This window comes from Xyrauchen texanus, chromosome 21, assembly GCF_025860055.1.
Source record: "Xyrauchen texanus isolate HMW12.3.18 chromosome 21, RBS_HiC_50CHRs, whole genome shotgun sequence".
In the NCBI taxonomy this organism is placed as follows: domain Eukaryota; kingdom Metazoa; phylum Chordata; class Actinopteri; order Cypriniformes; family Catostomidae; genus Xyrauchen; species Xyrauchen texanus.
The window spans coordinates 4,277,002-4,295,225 of NC_068296.1; the positions used below are offsets into that span (position 1 = coordinate 4,277,002).

At 38.8% G+C, this 18,224-nt stretch overlaps 1 protein-coding gene across 11 annotated transcripts in view; it reads right to left on the minus strand.

The window, feature by feature from the left end:
- LOC127661533 (C2 domain-containing protein 5-like) overlaps positions 1-18,224 on the minus strand; it is a 53,873-nt gene that overhangs the window by 10,922 nt on the left and 24,727 nt on the right. For all 11 annotated transcript variants that reach the window (XM_052152277.1, XM_052152286.1, XM_052152280.1 and 8 more), the window contains 7 exons: positions 3,312-3,426; positions 2,723-2,890; positions 1,165-1,356; positions 844-1,030; positions 593-757; positions 221-361; positions 86-149 (listed from right to left, as the gene is read on the minus strand). In XM_052152277.1, coding sequence (XP_052008237.1) covers positions 86-149; positions 221-361; positions 593-757; positions 844-1,030; positions 1,165-1,356; positions 2,723-2,890; positions 3,312-3,426 — 1,032 coding nt within the window. The remainder of the gene's footprint in view (positions 1-85; positions 150-220; positions 362-592; positions 758-843; positions 1,031-1,164; positions 1,357-2,722; positions 2,891-3,311; positions 3,427-18,224) is intronic.

Here is an 18,224-nt window from a genome sequence, read left to right on the forward strand (position 1 = left end):
ACCCACACGTGTGTACATACAGTCAAGGGAACATAGATATACAATTTAACAATGGCAGACTCCATAGTTGAGTAGAGATGTATACCTGGTGGCGTAGGGAAATCAGTCAGAAGTGCATGTATATCTTCCACAGCGTCCGTGTCATCAATCTAGAAGAGAATCAAAACATCAGAAGGACTGATCCACCAATCCATCCATCCTCAGAATAACGTTATCTCACCTCCAGTACAAAGGCATCCTTCTTTCCATAGGATAAGTCTAGTTCCGACACATCGTCTGAGCTCTCTGACTGAGAGCGGAAGAGGCGGGACCTCTGCCTGGGCTCAGGGATCGGTGAACCAATCACCTCTTCCACAAACTCCTATAAGAGAAACAAATAAACAAACAAAACAATGAGCCAAACACACCAGCTAATCAGACGGGAGTTTTATCTTCTGATTCGTAACCTAGTGAGCTGCCAGGCAAAACAGCATTTAGGGGGAAAAAATGCTCGTGTAACACTATTAGTAACAAACAAATCCCTAAAGTTGCTCAAAGTAACCAGAGAGCGAATGTAATGCGTAGATGTGCACGTGTTTGTGTGTGTACTTACAGGTGGATTGACTTCATATATTTCTTTGTTTTTAGCAATGGTGTCATTGATTTTCTTTTGCATATTGGAGATGTGCTGCTCGTATGTGATGTCGCTGGGAGTTTTTCCTGCTATCTGGATTCCGCCGGGACTGGGTAACGCTGTCAGATAGACTCCTGTGGCAGACTGGACACAACATTTACACAGCAGATATAAGCAACACATTCAGTCATGTTTAATAAACTGAGCATTGTGTGAAATGGCAGACTGACCGCCAGTCCTAGCAACATGGTCTCTCCCACGCTGATCTGGATGCGCAGACCGAACAGAGCGTTCATGCCCCGTAGCTTCAGCTTGTTCATCAGCTGAGTGTGGAGCTCGTACTCTAGAAATGGAAGGAGGTTGCTAATGGCCGTGGCGTTACCCTCCCCCTGGGCCTTCTTTTTAGTCCGACAAAGCCTACAGTGGGGTGGATATTGAGTCGAGTGAGAAAGGAAAAGACAGAGAATACTTACACAGCTTAAGGTACACATTATGTGTCCACATGTGCGTATGTAAACAATGCATATGCAGAGGATTCCCATACGATCTACCTGGCTTGAATGAGGCAGCCCTTGCCGGTGATGTTGGCTTCAGTAGGCAGGTCAATTGTGGTGAAGAGAACATCGGGCACTTTATAGCGGCGACAGCAGTAGCAGTTAGTGAGCTGAGCAGGAAACGGTATATTCAACTCATCGTACGGTATGTGACAGAAACCACAGCCAGGGGGCGCCACCTCCTCAAATCTGACAGACATAAATGCTGCAATTAGTACAGCATAACACAAGCTAACATACAGACAAAAACACACTAATCAAAGCAACCTCATGAGGTAAGAGAGAATAAATACCATGTGTAAAAAAAATATATATTTTGCAAAGATTGTAAAGTCTATTTCTTGAATATAGAAACGCACAGGCAACTATTTTTCCCATTGACTTGGTTAGTAGCTGTAAAAACCATCCTTAGCAAACACACACAGACACACACACACACACCGATAATATTAGTATTGTTTAGTATTGTGATTAAAGAGATGGTTCACCCCAAAATTTTAATTCTGTCATTGTTTACTCACTCTCAAGTCATTCCAAACCTTTATGACTTATGAGGAAAATTTTCAGTGAATAACATTTCAGTCTGTTCCTCTCACACAAAACTTGAAATATAGCTTCTATGGTGCGTTTAAGGTGCTCTTTTTTTGTTATTTTTGGAACTCAACATCCGTCTTCACTTATTACAATTGTATGGAAAAGAGCAGCGTGAACATTCTTCAAAGTTTCTCCTTTTGTGTTCCACTGAACAAAGTCAAAGACAGGCCTCCAGACTGCGACTAAACGGTCATATTTTGCGACCATTTTTCCAGCCAGCGCAACTTAATTTTGTTATAGGTCGTACCGGTGGGACTACAGAGTTGGCAAACTCTCTCACCGTTTTCTATTGCGTATGAGCAGTGGCAAAAGAGGAATGAAACCTTGCTATCTGCTACACTGGTCAATTATTAGCAAGCCTCAATGAACAGAGCTGGCACAAGCACAGAGCAGGTTTGTTTACTTGTGACCCGGTCTCACCCACACAGCACGGATCATTATAAACATCCCTGTAATAACAACTGAGAAACGGCACTAGAGTCACGGAAATCATCTGAATTCTGCACAGCATTTTCTGCTGCAAATCACTACAAAACATCACTAGCTATCTTTCCATCCAAGTTGCAAAATTAATTTATGCAAAAAAATCGGAATATCGCAAAAACAATGTGCGGACAAAGCCGCGTTTCCATCCCTTGCATTCAAAAGAACAAAATCGTCAATGCCGAGGGAACTGTAGCGACTACACGTCCACAGTTTAGGACGTGTAGACAAAACACTTTTAATAACTTGTCTCAAGATTGGAAATGACAGGGTGTCACACAGTTTGGCGAGCACTGTGTGTGTGCTGCATCAAGACTCTTTATAGAGTGGATCTATAAGATATTTTTCAATATAAGTATCAATAAACCTGCTTTTTGGAAAAAGTGCAGGTTTGTGTTCATCTTATTTGCTCTGCAGACTCTATGCAGGCCAAATGTGTGTGTGTGTGTGTGTGTGTGTGTACGTGTCAATAACCTACCCTAATGAGATTGAACTACCCATATCCCCCTCGACCCTCTCTGCCCCGGTAGAAAAGACAAGGGGTTGCCGTGACAACCTGTGATCGGTGTCCAGTGGGCCGTCCTGCATGAATCGGGAGCCGAGGATCACCGCGGTGCCAGACGCAGACAGAATACACACCTCCTCACTGCACAAACAAACACAGAGAACATAATAAGAGCCTCTTTATCACTGTTGAGTGACAGAAATTAAAAGGGAGATGGCATTTGAGGGTTTTTTCACACTAGAGCTTATGATGCGGAACAGATTCATTGTTACATCAGAGTTTAGTTCATTCGTCTGTCGTGAAAGCTGTCTTCCAAACTTGGATTACGTGAACTCCAGTAAAGATTGCAATTGGTAGGAAAGCAAATTGTGGAAGTGAACTGCTATAAATGATGTGCAATGTGCCTATGTAGGTAATAATATACAGAATGATCAGGAATCTAATGCAAAGCAGAGGGGGAAAAAGTCATACAAGGGCAGGGGGAGAAGGGTGCAATCGAACCCTGAATCAGACCCAAGTGTGAAAACATCCACAGAGTTGTGTTCCATGCATATTTTAGTACCAGATGCTGGTGGATTCGCTGTACCCCACCACAGCATGGCATCCGAGAGCTTTGGCATGGCACTTTATTTCCTGACGAATCTCCTCCCACCAGGCATCTCGTGTCTCCGGCTCGTCTGAAACAAACATAGATGCAACGTCACACATGCTGTTAGCACACAAACACTCCCTCTCACTGTAGCAGCGTACTGGCCATGTTAGCTGGTTTCTCAATGCTCCCAGATAAGAGAATATTCCGGGTTCAATACTAGTTAAGCTCAAGCAACTGCAACTGACGATGTTGATTACCACAGAAAGAAGTTTTAACTCACCCCTCAGTTGTAGGGAGTGTTTGCGTTATCTGTGGGTGTATGTGCGCAAACTGTGGGTGTGTTGTATGTTAATGAAGTGGAGCCAAATGCAATTTGCTATTTTCCTGAGAAATAGGTCATTGAAAACAGACGTGGCATTAAAACATCTTAGCTCAAAGTCCAAATTAAGTTCCTGCATTTTGGAGATTCCACCAAAAGGTGCTAATAATGTTAATGTCCAAACTCTGAAAATATAGTGAAACATCAAATTATGTCCATGACAAAAGCCTTTTTATTTAACAAAATTTGATGAGATTTGTGTTAAACTATCTACAAGTCATGGTTTATTCTTAAATTATTATTACTATTATTATATTTATATATAACAATTGTATTTATGATCTCATCTTTTGTATTAGAGTGATTTTTAAGTCCACAAAACAGGCCGGTGGAAGAAGTTGGCGAGTATAAAATGTTTATCTGATTTTTTTTTACCACTTCCTTATTTTGATTGTATTTTGGCTTCGTTTGAAGTGTAATTACAATTTTGAAATAGTTTTGGTAAAAAAAAAAAAAAAATTTCAATACAGGAATTACATTTTTCAAAATCAAAATCAACCGGTAGAAGTGAAGTGTGTGCCAGTAGATGAAAATGACTAATAATACATACATTTAGAGGTCAACCGATAGTGGATTTTGCCGATGCCAATAACTAAGGTGTTAGGAAAGGCCGATAACAGATTAAACGGCCAAACATTTTTCTAATCAATATATAAAATGTCAAAAAATGTATATATATTTATTTATTTACTGGCAGGCAAAGCGAAAGAGTCCAAAATGAATAAAATCCCAAATACAGATATCTCAACCAAGATCCCAATAATAACCAGAATATAAGATTTTGTGCATATCGCGGGACTTTTAAGTATAAGCAACCTCTAAACGCACTGGGGACTCTTATTTTGAAATTATAAAAAAATGATCTGCAACTATCAGCATAGATAACCGATAATTCCAAAAAGCAACTATTGGCACCGATTAATCATGAAACCGACATATCGGTCTACTTTTACCAACATTTTCTACAATTTACGGAGCATAAATCCATATCCTGTGCCATATTTTCCAAGCGTTTAAAAGGAGTGTGTCCCAATTAACAAGGACGCAGTTAATGCACAAAATAATGCAAGTCAAATATGATACGAATTGTTCTAATTCATTGCAAACAGTCCATTTACACTACCAACTTCTCATAAATGTGCCATTTTTGCTTATATAGCTGGTGATTGACCGGAAATGGAATATATAAAAGGACGCAGATAGTGCCGGAGAAAAACCTCCAAATTATATTGCACTTGACCCGATTAGCACCTCGTGCACGACTTCGCCTAACCCACTTGTTCCTAGACTTGGCCCATACTAGCACTTATGACTTTTTTTAGTCATATTGCACTGGGCTTAGCACCAGCGCTCTTAAAATAGGACCATTTATCTGTATAAAGTTACATACAAAAATGGGACTACAGGTTTTCGTTGTCATGACAACCAAGTTGTAATATTAGACACAACTTCTCAAAAATAAGCTATGGTTATCATACTAAAATCATGTATATTTAACGTGTATATTTTTTAGGTTTTGTGGCTATACTTTTGAAAAGGTGTGTATTTTTTTGTTTATGTATTGGCCACATTCACACATCCATTGTAAGTGCCTCAAAGTAACCGTGATTTTAGTTTTTATAACTTTTGTGGAAATCAACATTATGCCACAAATGCTTGAGCTTAACTTGTATTAAACCCAAAACATCCCTTTACAAATCTGGCACTACTCACAACTTTGTGCCTTCTTATTTGCGTAAAATGTATTGATTTGCTTCCTATTTTTCTTTATCAACTTATCAATTAAACATTTAAACAGTGACAAATTGTCTGCAGGGGAGCAAACCATGTGCTAAAGCATACAAGGCTAGCACCTGAGCATTTCTCTTAAACGCACACACACATGCAAACACAGGTGCTCACATTTCTCTGAGAGCAAGGGGTTTTCACAACTCTCATGAGAGCACACTCCCCCGCCTGTTTACCACATACTAAGAGGAGAGCGGGGAGATGAGGAAGATGAAGATGGTGGGGACGAAGAGGACAGTGTTGTGATTAACAGTGATTTGCCATTCTTCTGACTGAGAGCTCACTTTAACTAAGCTACAACAGTAGGCAGAGCATTCATTCCCCTGCTAGTGCAGTCATGCTTCGAAACAGGAATTCTTAATGGAGGACAAACTCCATCCTTTCCTGGATAAACAGCCAACAGCAGGAGGGAGTTTGCTGAATAACGGTGATATTAGAAGAGAAGTGCACATCAGAGAAGTACATATCAGAAGCAGAATTAGGTGCTAAAAAACAAATGAAGGTCTAATGTTCATCTCACACTGCTATTAAAACATCAAATCACTAATTACACAAGTTTTAGAACATTGATATACACTATATGAACTCGTCATATTAATGCACCGAAGTGTGAGGTCTTGGATAAACATTTAAAAATAGGGGTGTACCAAAGTGTAGGGCCCTATGATTTCCGCGATGTGGAAAACACGTACACAATCCTGAAATCCAGTCATAAATACTGAATTAAAATACATAAAATTTGACATATTTATGATAAAATTAATGTATAAATGCAAAAATAATAAAATTAGAATAGTGATAGTGTGATGATTAAATCCCAAAAGGATGTGATTTAACAAAATATACAGTATGCATGTGCTGCGTGCTTCAAAATTTAAGTTGGCCCCTCCTATATTGAAAACAGTGAATTGGTCCCATATAGGCTAAATAGTAGCTGTGTCCCAAATTATGCACTACACACTATGCACTTACAATATGCACCAAGCACTCAGCCATGTAATGCATGAATTTCTAAAGTGTAGTATCATCCCAAATAGAACACTTTTCCTAAATGGAAGCATTCACTCTTTAACAGCTGAAGGAAGTGACGTTTTAAACGCATACGTGTTGTCGCTATCTTTAGCACATTAGCCAACCTCAATTCAACATTTGTATCTCAAACAATGTACATATTCACACAGCGTCGGTTAATGGTACAGCATTAAACTCACATTTGTAAGGTGCATTTTTCACAGATGTTTTGCTAGTTTCTACATTCTCCGCTATTTACAATTGTTTTGTCAGACCAGCATCGCAGCCAGGTAACTCCATCCCTTCTGCTATGTACGGCAAGCCGCGAGAGCTAAGTGCATGAAGTGTCCAACATTAATCACTCCGTTTTGATGGCTGAAGTAGTGCATCATCCGGGTACTCATATGTTGAATATGCAGTGTTAATGTACTATTCGCAATACATTTCAAAATGGCGTAGAATACTACAGAGGTGTGCGGTTTGGGACGTTCTTAGTGTCTGAGCATTAGCATCACGCATGCTATGTGTGTAGCAGATTACAGAGAGCAGAGCACTCATTAAGCTTGAAGCGTGCAGCACATGCAGACTACAAATTGCAGCCTTTCGTGGTTTAATAAGTACATTTATCCATACAGCGATCTGCTTATATAGAAGTGAGAAGCTACCGTCAAACAGAAACTGAAAGAGCTTCACTTCAAAATAAAAGCTCAATTTAAATAGACGTTTGAAACATAATTACTATATAGTAAAATGTTAAATTCTATGTAGTAGTAGTAATATTTTATTATTAATACATAATACAACTTTACAAATTCACAAAAAACTCTGCCGACAATCTACTTCAGATCCTGGGTATTTTATGTTCACTTTAAGTAAAATTGTAGTTACTTTCGGGTACATTCCTTGTCATAGAAACCACCACAAGACGAATTAAAGAATGAAAAACATACACAAAAAATATTTAGAAAAGAAAACACCTATACTCTCCACAAGCAAGTACAGCCCCAGATAATATCTTCATATCAATATGGATATATGACTATACACATACATAATCCACAATGTATGGATCAATTTTAAGAAAGCAACCATGACTACAGAGTCAGCAGCACTACTAAGGGGACAGAGGTCATGATGAAACTGCTGTCATGATGACAATTCTTTGAATACAAGCAGACCAATGTATATGCCCTCTTCTCTGTACCTTCTCTGGATTGGTAGCTCAAGTGGTCGGGGAGAAGGGAGCACTAGGTAGGGGGTCGGGTGAGACACAGATAGAGCAGATCAAAAATGATCAGCCAGAGCAGTGAACAGCCACAAATTCAGCTGAAGCATGCAACAGCCTCATTCATACACAAGCACAGCACATGGCAGCTCATGCAACACACACTACTGGGGAAAAGCTTGAGTGAGTATGTGTTCAGATGTGTGTTCATGTGAGATCATCCATGTTAAGATTATAATTAATCCACAGGGCAGCAACAAATTACAGGCTACTGTGATGCTTAAGAAGATGCTGCCTAAACGCACTTCATTTTCAAATGTCACTTTCCACGAATAGTGTGCACATTGGTGTTTTAAACTTTTTTTTTAAAGCAATCAAAAGTTCTATTGATGACATGTTTGATAAACTGTTCTCCAATATAAAATATCAGAACATCAAAAGTAGCTAGATTTAAGCACATCAAATATATGTGAGTGTTTCTTTAACCTTGGGTACCTTAAATGCTGTGGACTTTCACAGGAGATATATATATAATTAAAAAAAAAAAATCATTAAAATCCTAAATACACACATTTAAATAATATTTTCACACTTTGTGTAATTTGGCTAATGACACCCAATAAAATATTCTGCTCACAAGCGATGCCTACCTTAAATTTTCTTTTTCATATTTCATCTAAAACATGTTTGTGACTTGGTTAACAACTACACTAACCTTTGTATTTTTATAGTTTAATATTAAAAGTCTGGGTCAAGCCTAAAAGAATACATTCTATACATAAAAGGCATTTGAAAAGTACCAAAAATAAATAAAGAAGGCCTGGTCAAAATTAACCTCAGGGACATGAAAGTGCCCAAAATTGAAGGAACGCCTATGAACGAAATCAGGATTTTAAACTGTATTTATACATTACTTCTTATATCATTTTGGTAGCAGTGCTTTAAAACTTAAAAAAAAACTAAATAAATAGCAAAACAATAATACTAATAATAAAAGAATATGAATAAAACAGCTCATATGTTTAGTTTGATCACCAGATGATCTCCTTTATTTTCCCCAAACTCAAGTTTCAAGCTCTATTTAGCACCCTATTTGAGGAAAGTTACAAATGAAATGCATTTGTAATGACTTTTAACAAAAATGTGCAACAAACCTTAATAGTAATTGTTAATACAATGTTAAAGTCATTAATTATTTTTCAAAGCTTAAATCAGCACGCACTCAGTATTATCACAGGACTGATGCAATCATAATGGAGCATTACATATTAAAAATGTAACACCCAATCCTATTTCTCAATATTACATTAGAGTGTAACAGCTGAGATGCCAAAGGCTGCGTGTGTTTGTGTACATGTATGTGTATGTGTATGAGAAAAGCAGGACTGAGGGTAGGGTAGTACCTGCAGTGTAACTATTCCAGTCTAGCAGTTTGTATGATCTGGTGTTACCCAAGGCTGAGCCAAATCGCCACATTAGTAGATCGGTTAAAGGAGCGGAGAGAAAGAGAGAGAAAGAGTAGAATAGAAAAACCGAACACAAACTACAAACAACACTGGACAACAACACTCCACAGGAACTGCAAAGTTAGACAAGAGTTATCTGAGAGGGTGATTACAAGAACGAGAGTGAGAAAGAATAAAGATAATTGAAGGTCTGGGAGAGAGAATGAGAGGAAAGAGGATAGAGCGATAAAGAGAGAGAGAATAAAAGCATGCAGCAGCACCATGTCAGTGGCTCTAAACCAGCACATCTCCAATAAAAACTACACGAGCGGCTCATTCAACCAAACCATGCCTTAATGCTCACACACACTCACACATACACACTGTTTACACATTCAGAAGTAGTTTGTTTCATTTGTGTGTCGTGGTATTTCTGCGAGAGTGGAAATGATGACTTCAGGTCCATTCACAACAAACACGTCCTAAAAGCCATTTACATTTATGCATTTGGCAGATATCTCTTGTGTTTGAACACATCTCTGGTGTATGTGGTAGAAAATGTATGTTACACCCTTAATTTATAGGGTATATATAAATGTATAAAATAATAACTATAAAATTATTTATTCTTACTTGGGATGTCCCAATACCGGTATCAGAATTGGGTCTACTACCGCACTCATGTACTTACATGTGCTTGTAAAAATGCTTTGATCCCATAAACCGTTTATTACATAAACATTCAGCGAACAAATGAAAATCCTGTTATTTCCTAATGTGATTACTAAACCGCAGAAGCTGCGATTTAATTGGCAAAATTTATAGTTTGCATGTGCTGCACGCTTCAAATGTGACTTCTTGTGAATGTGTGGAGCCGGTGTTGTGCTGACAAAGACACAAAGTGTTCAGACCTTTTACAGCTCCTTGACTCATACATGGAAAATACCATCATCAGCACCGGGCGCTCAGTTTGTAGCAGACGACAGCGAGCAGAGCGCTAATTTACATTATCCACAGTTTTCTTGAGCAACCACTGGGCGGCATCATGATGATTCTTATTGCATGTTTTCTGTTTCTGGTCTCAAGACGCAATGTAATACTAACCGAAGCGAGCAATCCAGACAGAGAACAAGAATCATTTAAGTGTTATTTGGAGTAAAAATGCATTTCACGCTCAATTTGTGCAGTTGTTGGCTGTCATATCATCTCAAAGATGTTGATGATATCAACCTCGGACCATCGCTTCCAAGTTATCTACATACTCCAGTGAGGCACTGTAAATAAAACGGTCATCTCAACTCTGTAAAACTCTGCATTATACAGCCACATGTTTTTGACATTTCTACAAATGTAATAATTCCTTACATTTACAGTTGAAGTCAGAAGTTTACATAAACCTCAGCCAAATACATTTAAACTCAGTTTTTTCACAATTCCTGAGATTCTCTGTCTTAGGTCAGTTAGGATCACTACTTTATTATAAGAATGTGAAATGTCAGAATAATAGTGGAGAATGATTTATTTCAGCTTTTATTTCTTTCATCACATTCCCAGTGGGTCAGAAGTTTACATACACTTTGTTAGTATTTGGTAGCATTGTCTTTAAATGGTTTAACTTGGGTCAAATGTTTTGGGGATCCTTCCACAAACTTCTCACAATAAGTTGCTGGAATTTTGGGCCATTCCTCCAGACAGAACTGGTGTAACTGAGTCAGGTTTGTAGCCCTCCTTGTTCGCACAAACTTTTTCAGTTCTGGCTTATGTCTTGAGATGTTGCTTCAATATATGCACATAAATTTCCTTCCTAATGATGCCATCTATTTTGTGAAGAGCACCAATCCCTCTTGCAGCAAAGCACCCCCACAACATGATGCTGCCACCTCCATGCTTCACGGTTGGGATGGTGTTCTTCGGCTTGCAAGACTCACCCATTTCCTCCAAACATAACGATGTTTCATCAAACCAGAGGAAATTTCTCCAAAAAGTAATATCTTAGTCCCCATGTGCTCTTGCAAACTGTAATCTGGCTTTTTATGGCAGTTTTGGAGCAGTGGCTTCTTCCTTGCGGAGCAGCCTTTCAGGTTATGTTGATATAGGACTTGTTTTACTGTGGATATAGATACTTGTCTACCTGTTTCCTCCAGCATCTTCACAATGTCCTTTGCTGTTGTTCTGGGATTGATTTGCACTTTTCGCACCAAACTACATTCATCTCTAGGAGACAGAATGTGCCTCCTTCCTGAGCGGTATGACGGCTGTGTGGTCACATGGTGTATATACCTGTGGACTATTGTTTGTACAGATGAAAGTGGTACCTTCAGGACTTTGGAAATTGCTCCCAAGAATGAACCAGACTAAAAATGTTAAATGTCAACAGCGAGTCAGGACTTCGGTTTAACATCTCATATGAAGTTCGGTAATAAATTATTTTCCCACAAATAATATACGCTGATGCTGGTGAAAACACTGGAGACCAAAAATTGAAAACAGGCAAATTGTGTGAACTTCCATGTTCAGGAAAAAAGTGGATAGCGCGAGGCACATACAGACTACATATTTAATGAACTAGCAGTCTTTTGCTGTTTAATAATCACATTGGGTCACATAGCGGCCTCCTTTTCTGGAAGTGAGAAGCTACCAAAAGCTACAAAAGGACTTTAAAATTGAGCTTTTATTTTGGCAGAACCTTATATTTTGATGGAAACCTTATAACAGAAATACATCACTACTGTATAATTATGTCATATTTACTGTAATACTACTACTACTGCTAATGTAATATATTTAAGTAATATCTCACATTTGTGATGTTATGAATCACTTTATTTTACAAAAATAACTCCAATGTTGTATTTTAGATGTGCTGTGAGGTGAGGTTCTGTATTAAAGCACTTAATTTGATAAAACAAATAGTACTATAATTATGTTGAATCCTACTCTAAATTCTTACAATAAAAATGTTTACTGTAAAAATGCTGAATTTTACTAATATATTTATATATGTATATACAGGGTTGGGGAGTAACGAAATCCATGTAACGGGATTACGTACTTAAAATACTAAATATGAGTACGGTAACTGTATTCCTCTACAGTTACAATTTAAATCATTGGTATTTAGAATAACGTTACATTCAAAAAGTATTTTCATTACTGAAGAGATTACTTTGCATTTTATTGTCATTTGTTTAATTGAGATGGAAAACATTTATCCATATAAATGATGTGATCCAAAGTGCATTTGAACAGCGGTGAAACATTTTCTAATGATGTGTTACATTCATACGAGCAGACAGAGAAGTACGTTTGAAGTTTAGAGCACAAGAAATAGCAATAAACCTTGTGTAAATTGTCAGTTTTGTGCCAAGCTAAAATGCTATTTCTAGCCATTTTACATGCACGTGTTTACCAGACACGAAATTCAAGAAAAATTCACGTTAGATCATAATTCCTGTTTTTCTAGTAAGATCTTTGATATTAGGGCAAAAATCATATTTTTGATGATAATTTTTGTATTGTTTTCCTGTAAAAATATCTAAAAAGGTTTTCAGAGAATGTATTTTTAACATGTGTATTTTGTATTTTTTATAGTCAAAACAAGTGAAAAAAAGAAGTAGTAATCCAAAGTATTTAGAATATGTTAATGACCTCGAGTAATCTAATGGAATATGTTACAAATTACATTTTACAGCATGTAATCTGTAATCTGTATTGGAATACATTTCAAAAGTAACCCTCACAACCCTGTTACATATATCATAAATAAGAACTAGGCATGTCATAAAAAATCTATATAATCGATTACTGATTTTTGAGGCATCAATATATTAAAATTAGGTGACATTTAAATAGAAGCCTAATTTGCATACTTTCCAAATCACTCAGTTGGGCTTTTGTTAAACAGTCTGGCGTAATAGTGTTGGGGGACCACAAGAGGGTGATATAACATTTACTGAAGCAGGTCGCGGTCAGGAAAGACGGGTTTCACACAAACACACAGAAGGAGCTGATGCAGTGCAGCAGATGACAGTCCAAAGGTATGAAGTTTTTTGTACATATTCAAGACTTAACAAAAGTGACTTTGATGAGTTTGCAGGTTAGTGTATGAAACTGGTGTAACTGCGCAAACTGAATGATTAGAAATGGCAAAATGTATTATGCAATTCCTCTGTATGTAGCCTTGAATATTTCTTTTATTGATTCAAGCTGTCAAACCACAAAACGACATACTTGTAACTGAAAATACATTGTGTAGGCCCTAAGAAAGATACATACGCACAATATATCATCCAGTCATGGCAAGAGTAAATAATCTTTGTCCTTTGATAATGATTTGGGTTGAATTTAAAAGAAAACTAAGCGAGTTGCACTCCGTAGCACTGCAAAATGTTGATGCTGAGCAGCAACGGTGCATGTACCTTCGTAGAAAATGCGCACAGCACAAATGGACACAAACGAGTTTGGTATGAATGGCCCCTCACGGTTGGGTTTATGTATTATTTGACTATATGCTGTCTATGTGGACATGTTTGCAGTCATTTATGAGCTACAATTCGACACTTTCTGAGCTCTAGTTCAGAGCTTAATAAAAAATTCAAGTTTACACTTTGATTAAAAACCACTAGACCAAACATCAGCTTCTCTATAGGATACCTAATTTATAGCATGTTAGCAGGTAAAGTGCAGATTAGTAGATACTGGCTCAGCTTGGATAGCTGGTTATTCACCACCTTAAAGATCACATGTAGCTTTTAAATAGTGGTGCACTGATCAGAAAATGTAAGGCCGATAATGAACACTGATATTGTAACGCTGTAATCGGCCGATGCGATAAATTTCCTGGCATTTAAGTGCCCCTTACCACACTTTTATAAGTTATACACCAATCAGCCACAACATTAAAACCACCTGCCTAATATTGTGTAGGTCCCCCTTGTGCCACCAAAACAGCGCCAATCCACATCTCAGAATAGCATTAAGATTATGTTCTTCTCACCACAATTGTACAGAGCAGTTATATAATCAGCCAATCGTGTGGCAGAAGTGCAGTGCATAAAATCATCCAGATACGGGTCAGGAGCCTCAGTTAATGTTCACATCAACCATCAGAATAGGGAAAAATATTGGATCTCAGTGATTTCGACATTGGCATGATTGTTGGTTCCAGATGGGCTGGTTTGAGTATTTCTGGGAATTTCACACACAACAGTCTCTTGAATTTACTCTGAATGGTGCCTGAAACAAAAACATCCAGTTAGTGGCAGTTCTGTGGACGGAAACGCCTTATTGATGAGAGAGGTCAACAGAGAATGGCCAGACTGGTTGAACTGACAAAGTCTACAGTAACTCGGATAACCACTCTGTTTAATTTAGGTGAGAAGAATAGAATCTTCGAATGCTTTTTTGGCGGCACGAGGGGGACTTACACAATATTAGGCAGGTGGTTTTAATGTTGTGACAAATTGGTGTATGCTGCAGTTATGTTTATGCCTCATAATGTAAAATTACATTAAATTTACATTAATTATGAAGTGCTTAAGGGCAGAGGCACAATGTTTACATTTTTAAAGGAAATCTACCCAAAAATAGTTTACTCTTTGTTATCTCTGCATATTAAGATGGGATTAGAGTAAGTATTTTCACATCAAAATTTGATTTATAATTTTAAATTAGTATATCTACTAAAAGTATTTTTTCCCCCAACTTCTAGATATACACAAGCACATAGAGCTGTTCAGGTTATAGTCCAAAACCTGGAAGAGAATTCGCCATGGGTTTACTCTGGATTTTCTGATGTGTAATGGATTTTATGTGTAATCATGTCTTGACAATACTTGAATGTTTTGTTCAACAACAAAAATTACACACACAAACTGAATTGCATACAGTGGCATTTAATATGGCGGGGCCTGGGTAGCTCAGTGAGTAAAGACACTGACTACCACCCCTGGAGTCACGAGTTCGAATCCACGACATGCTGAGTGACTCCAGCTAGGACTCTTAAGCAACCGAATTGGCCCGGTTGCTAGGGAGGGTAGAGTCACGTGGGGTAACCTCCTTGTGGTCACTATAATCTGGTTCTTGCTCTAGGTGGGACGCATGGTGAGTTGTGCGTGGATGCCGCGGAGAATAGCGTGAAGTCGCCACACGCACTAGGTCTCCGTGGTAACACGCTCAACAAGCCATGTGATAAGATGCACGGATTGACGGCCTCCAACTCGGAGGCAACTAAGATTCGTCCTCCGCCACCCGGATTGATGTGAGTCACTACGCCACCACGAGGACTTATAGCGCATTGGGAATTAGACATTCCAAATTGGGGAGAAAAGGGGATCAAGGAAAAAAAAAAAAAAAAAAAAGTGTAATATGCATTGTACAACATTTTTACTACATACCTTATTTTACTTATAGACTGAAAAACCCCATTATAAAAACCCAAAGGAAAATTCAGAAGGAATCCATGGCGAATTAGCCTTCCGGGTTCGCCTACAAATTGACGTCATGGCTGAACAGCTCTATTGACATGGATAAACACATGGATAACAAGCCACAAAACTCCCATCTTTTATTTCATGGGGTCTTTAAGAAGCAAATAAGATTAATGAGAAGACAAATAATTAAAAGGTTATGAAAGATTCATGCCATGTTAGCATAGGTTAAAAAAGGCATACTGTATGCAGTTTCTTCAAAGGGCAATGTTGATGTTTTGTACATGATTTGTGCCAGTGCTAAAAGGAGAGTAATGCAAAAGGAAAGGGAAAAAGTTAGGATGAGATGGATTTATATAACATCCTAAAGAAGGTAATAAAAGGGGTATCAGAATAACATCATATGCTGGAGAGAACAATCTGTTATATCAATATTCTGGGTTTTCACAACTAATGTAATTGCAAGTCCTTCAGTTTACAGAAGCAGAACATATTAAGGTTATTCTTCCAAAACAGTGTTATACCTGTGGTAATCGTTAGCAGGCCACAAATGCTGTCCATAGACATTAAGCTGTGAATAACCCAGAGTATTCCTTCAAGGCCATGCAATGGTGCAACGTGATGCAAAGATGCAGAACATACGTAAAGAACTGCAAATGCAACAAAAGAGAATAATGGACCCTTTTCAGACTGTGATGACGCATTTCTGCATCATTTAGCAGCGTAAATCTAGCAAATGTTCTATATTTTCAATTTTTTTATTAGTTTGTGTAAATTAGTAACATTATAACAGTATTATATTACCCTGGAAGTTACAACAGATGCAATGAGGTTTCTAATACAACTGCTGAGAGAGTGACCATAAGACCTTCTCTCTTCCGAAAGTCGTAATACATCATTCTCTAATTATTTATTTATTTGGAATGTTGTGGAAACTTAAGTGCCATTTTTCTTTTGATGTTGAAGCAAATGAGTAAGCAAAAATTATATTTGGCATGGTCTCCCATTCACTGCAATCGATGTTTACTCTGCAATTGTTTACTTCTGCGTTCCCAAACCCACAAGTGTGAAAAGTGTCCATACACAGAAGTGCTGATCTCTGCATCATGAGATCATGAACAACCACTGTAGTCACCATGTTAGGAGACAACTGTTGTATTGTGTTATTACTAAGAATGATTATGTTGACACTGATTATGTTGCATGGTCAGACTGTTTGCGATCAATCACGTAAATGTTCAATTAATGTGCACCGATGAGTCAAAATATTATGCCCACTCACAAGTGAAGCGAATAACGTTGATCATCTCACAACAAGGCCACGTGTCAAGATCGGGGTAGAATCAGTTAGGCTGTGGCTCAGGTGGTAGAGCGGGGCAGCCTCTAATCACAGGGTTGGCAGTTCGATTCCCGGCCCACACGACTCCACATGCCGAAGTGTCCTCAGGCAAGAAACCCAAGTTGCTCCCAATGGCAGGCTAGCACCTTGCATGGCAGCTCTGCGGTCATTGGTGTGTGAATGTGAGTGTGTGTGTGATTGGGTGAATGGGACACAGTGTAAAGCACTTTGATAACCGCTAAGGTTAAAAAAGGCGCTATATAAATGCAGACCATTTGACAAGAGCCAAATTGTTATGGCCAGATGACTGGGTCAAGAGCATGGTCTGAAATGGCAAGGCTTGTGGGGAGTACCTACCTACAGTGGTCAGAGGAGGGACAAACTACAAACTGGCGAGAGGGTGAAGGGCGTCCAAGTCTCATTGATGCGCGGGCAACAGAGGCTATCCTATCTGGTCCGAACCGACAGAAGGTCTACTGTGGCACAAGTCACAGAACATTTTATTGATGGTTATGGGAGGAATGTGTCAACACAGTGAATCGCACCCTGCTGCGTATGGGGCTGCCTAGCCGCAGACCAGTCAGAGTGCCCATGATGACCCCTCTCCACCGTCAAAAGTGCCTACAAAGGGCACGCAAGCATCTGAACTGGACCTTGGAGCAGTGGAAAAAGGTCGCCTGGTCCGATGAGTCTCGCTTTCTATTACATCACGTGAACGGCCAGTACGTGTGCAGCATTTACCTGGGGAAGTGAAGGGACCAGGATGCACTGTGGGAAGATGACAAGCCGGTGGAGGGAGTATGATGCTATGGGCAGTATTCTGCTGGGAAACCCTGTGTCCGGCCATTCATGTGGACGTCAATTTGACACGTTCCACCTACCTAAACATCATTGCAGACCAGGTACACCCCTTCACAGCAATGGTATTCCCTGATGGCAGTGGCCTCTTTCAGCAGGATAATGCACCCTGCCACACTGCACACATTGTTCAGGAACAGTTTGAGGAACATGATAAAGAGTTCAAGGTGTTGCCCTGGTCTCCAAATTCCCCTGATCTCAATCCGATTGAGCATCTGTGGGACATGCTGGACCAACAAGTCCGACCCATGGTGGTTCTACCTTGTAACTTACATGACTGTAAATGTCTTTGTGCCAGATACCACAGGACACCTTCAGGGGTCTTTCAGAGTCCATGCCACGGCGGGTCAACCAACAGCATATTAGGCAGGTGGTAATAATGTTTTGGCTCATCGTGTATATAAGTGTTT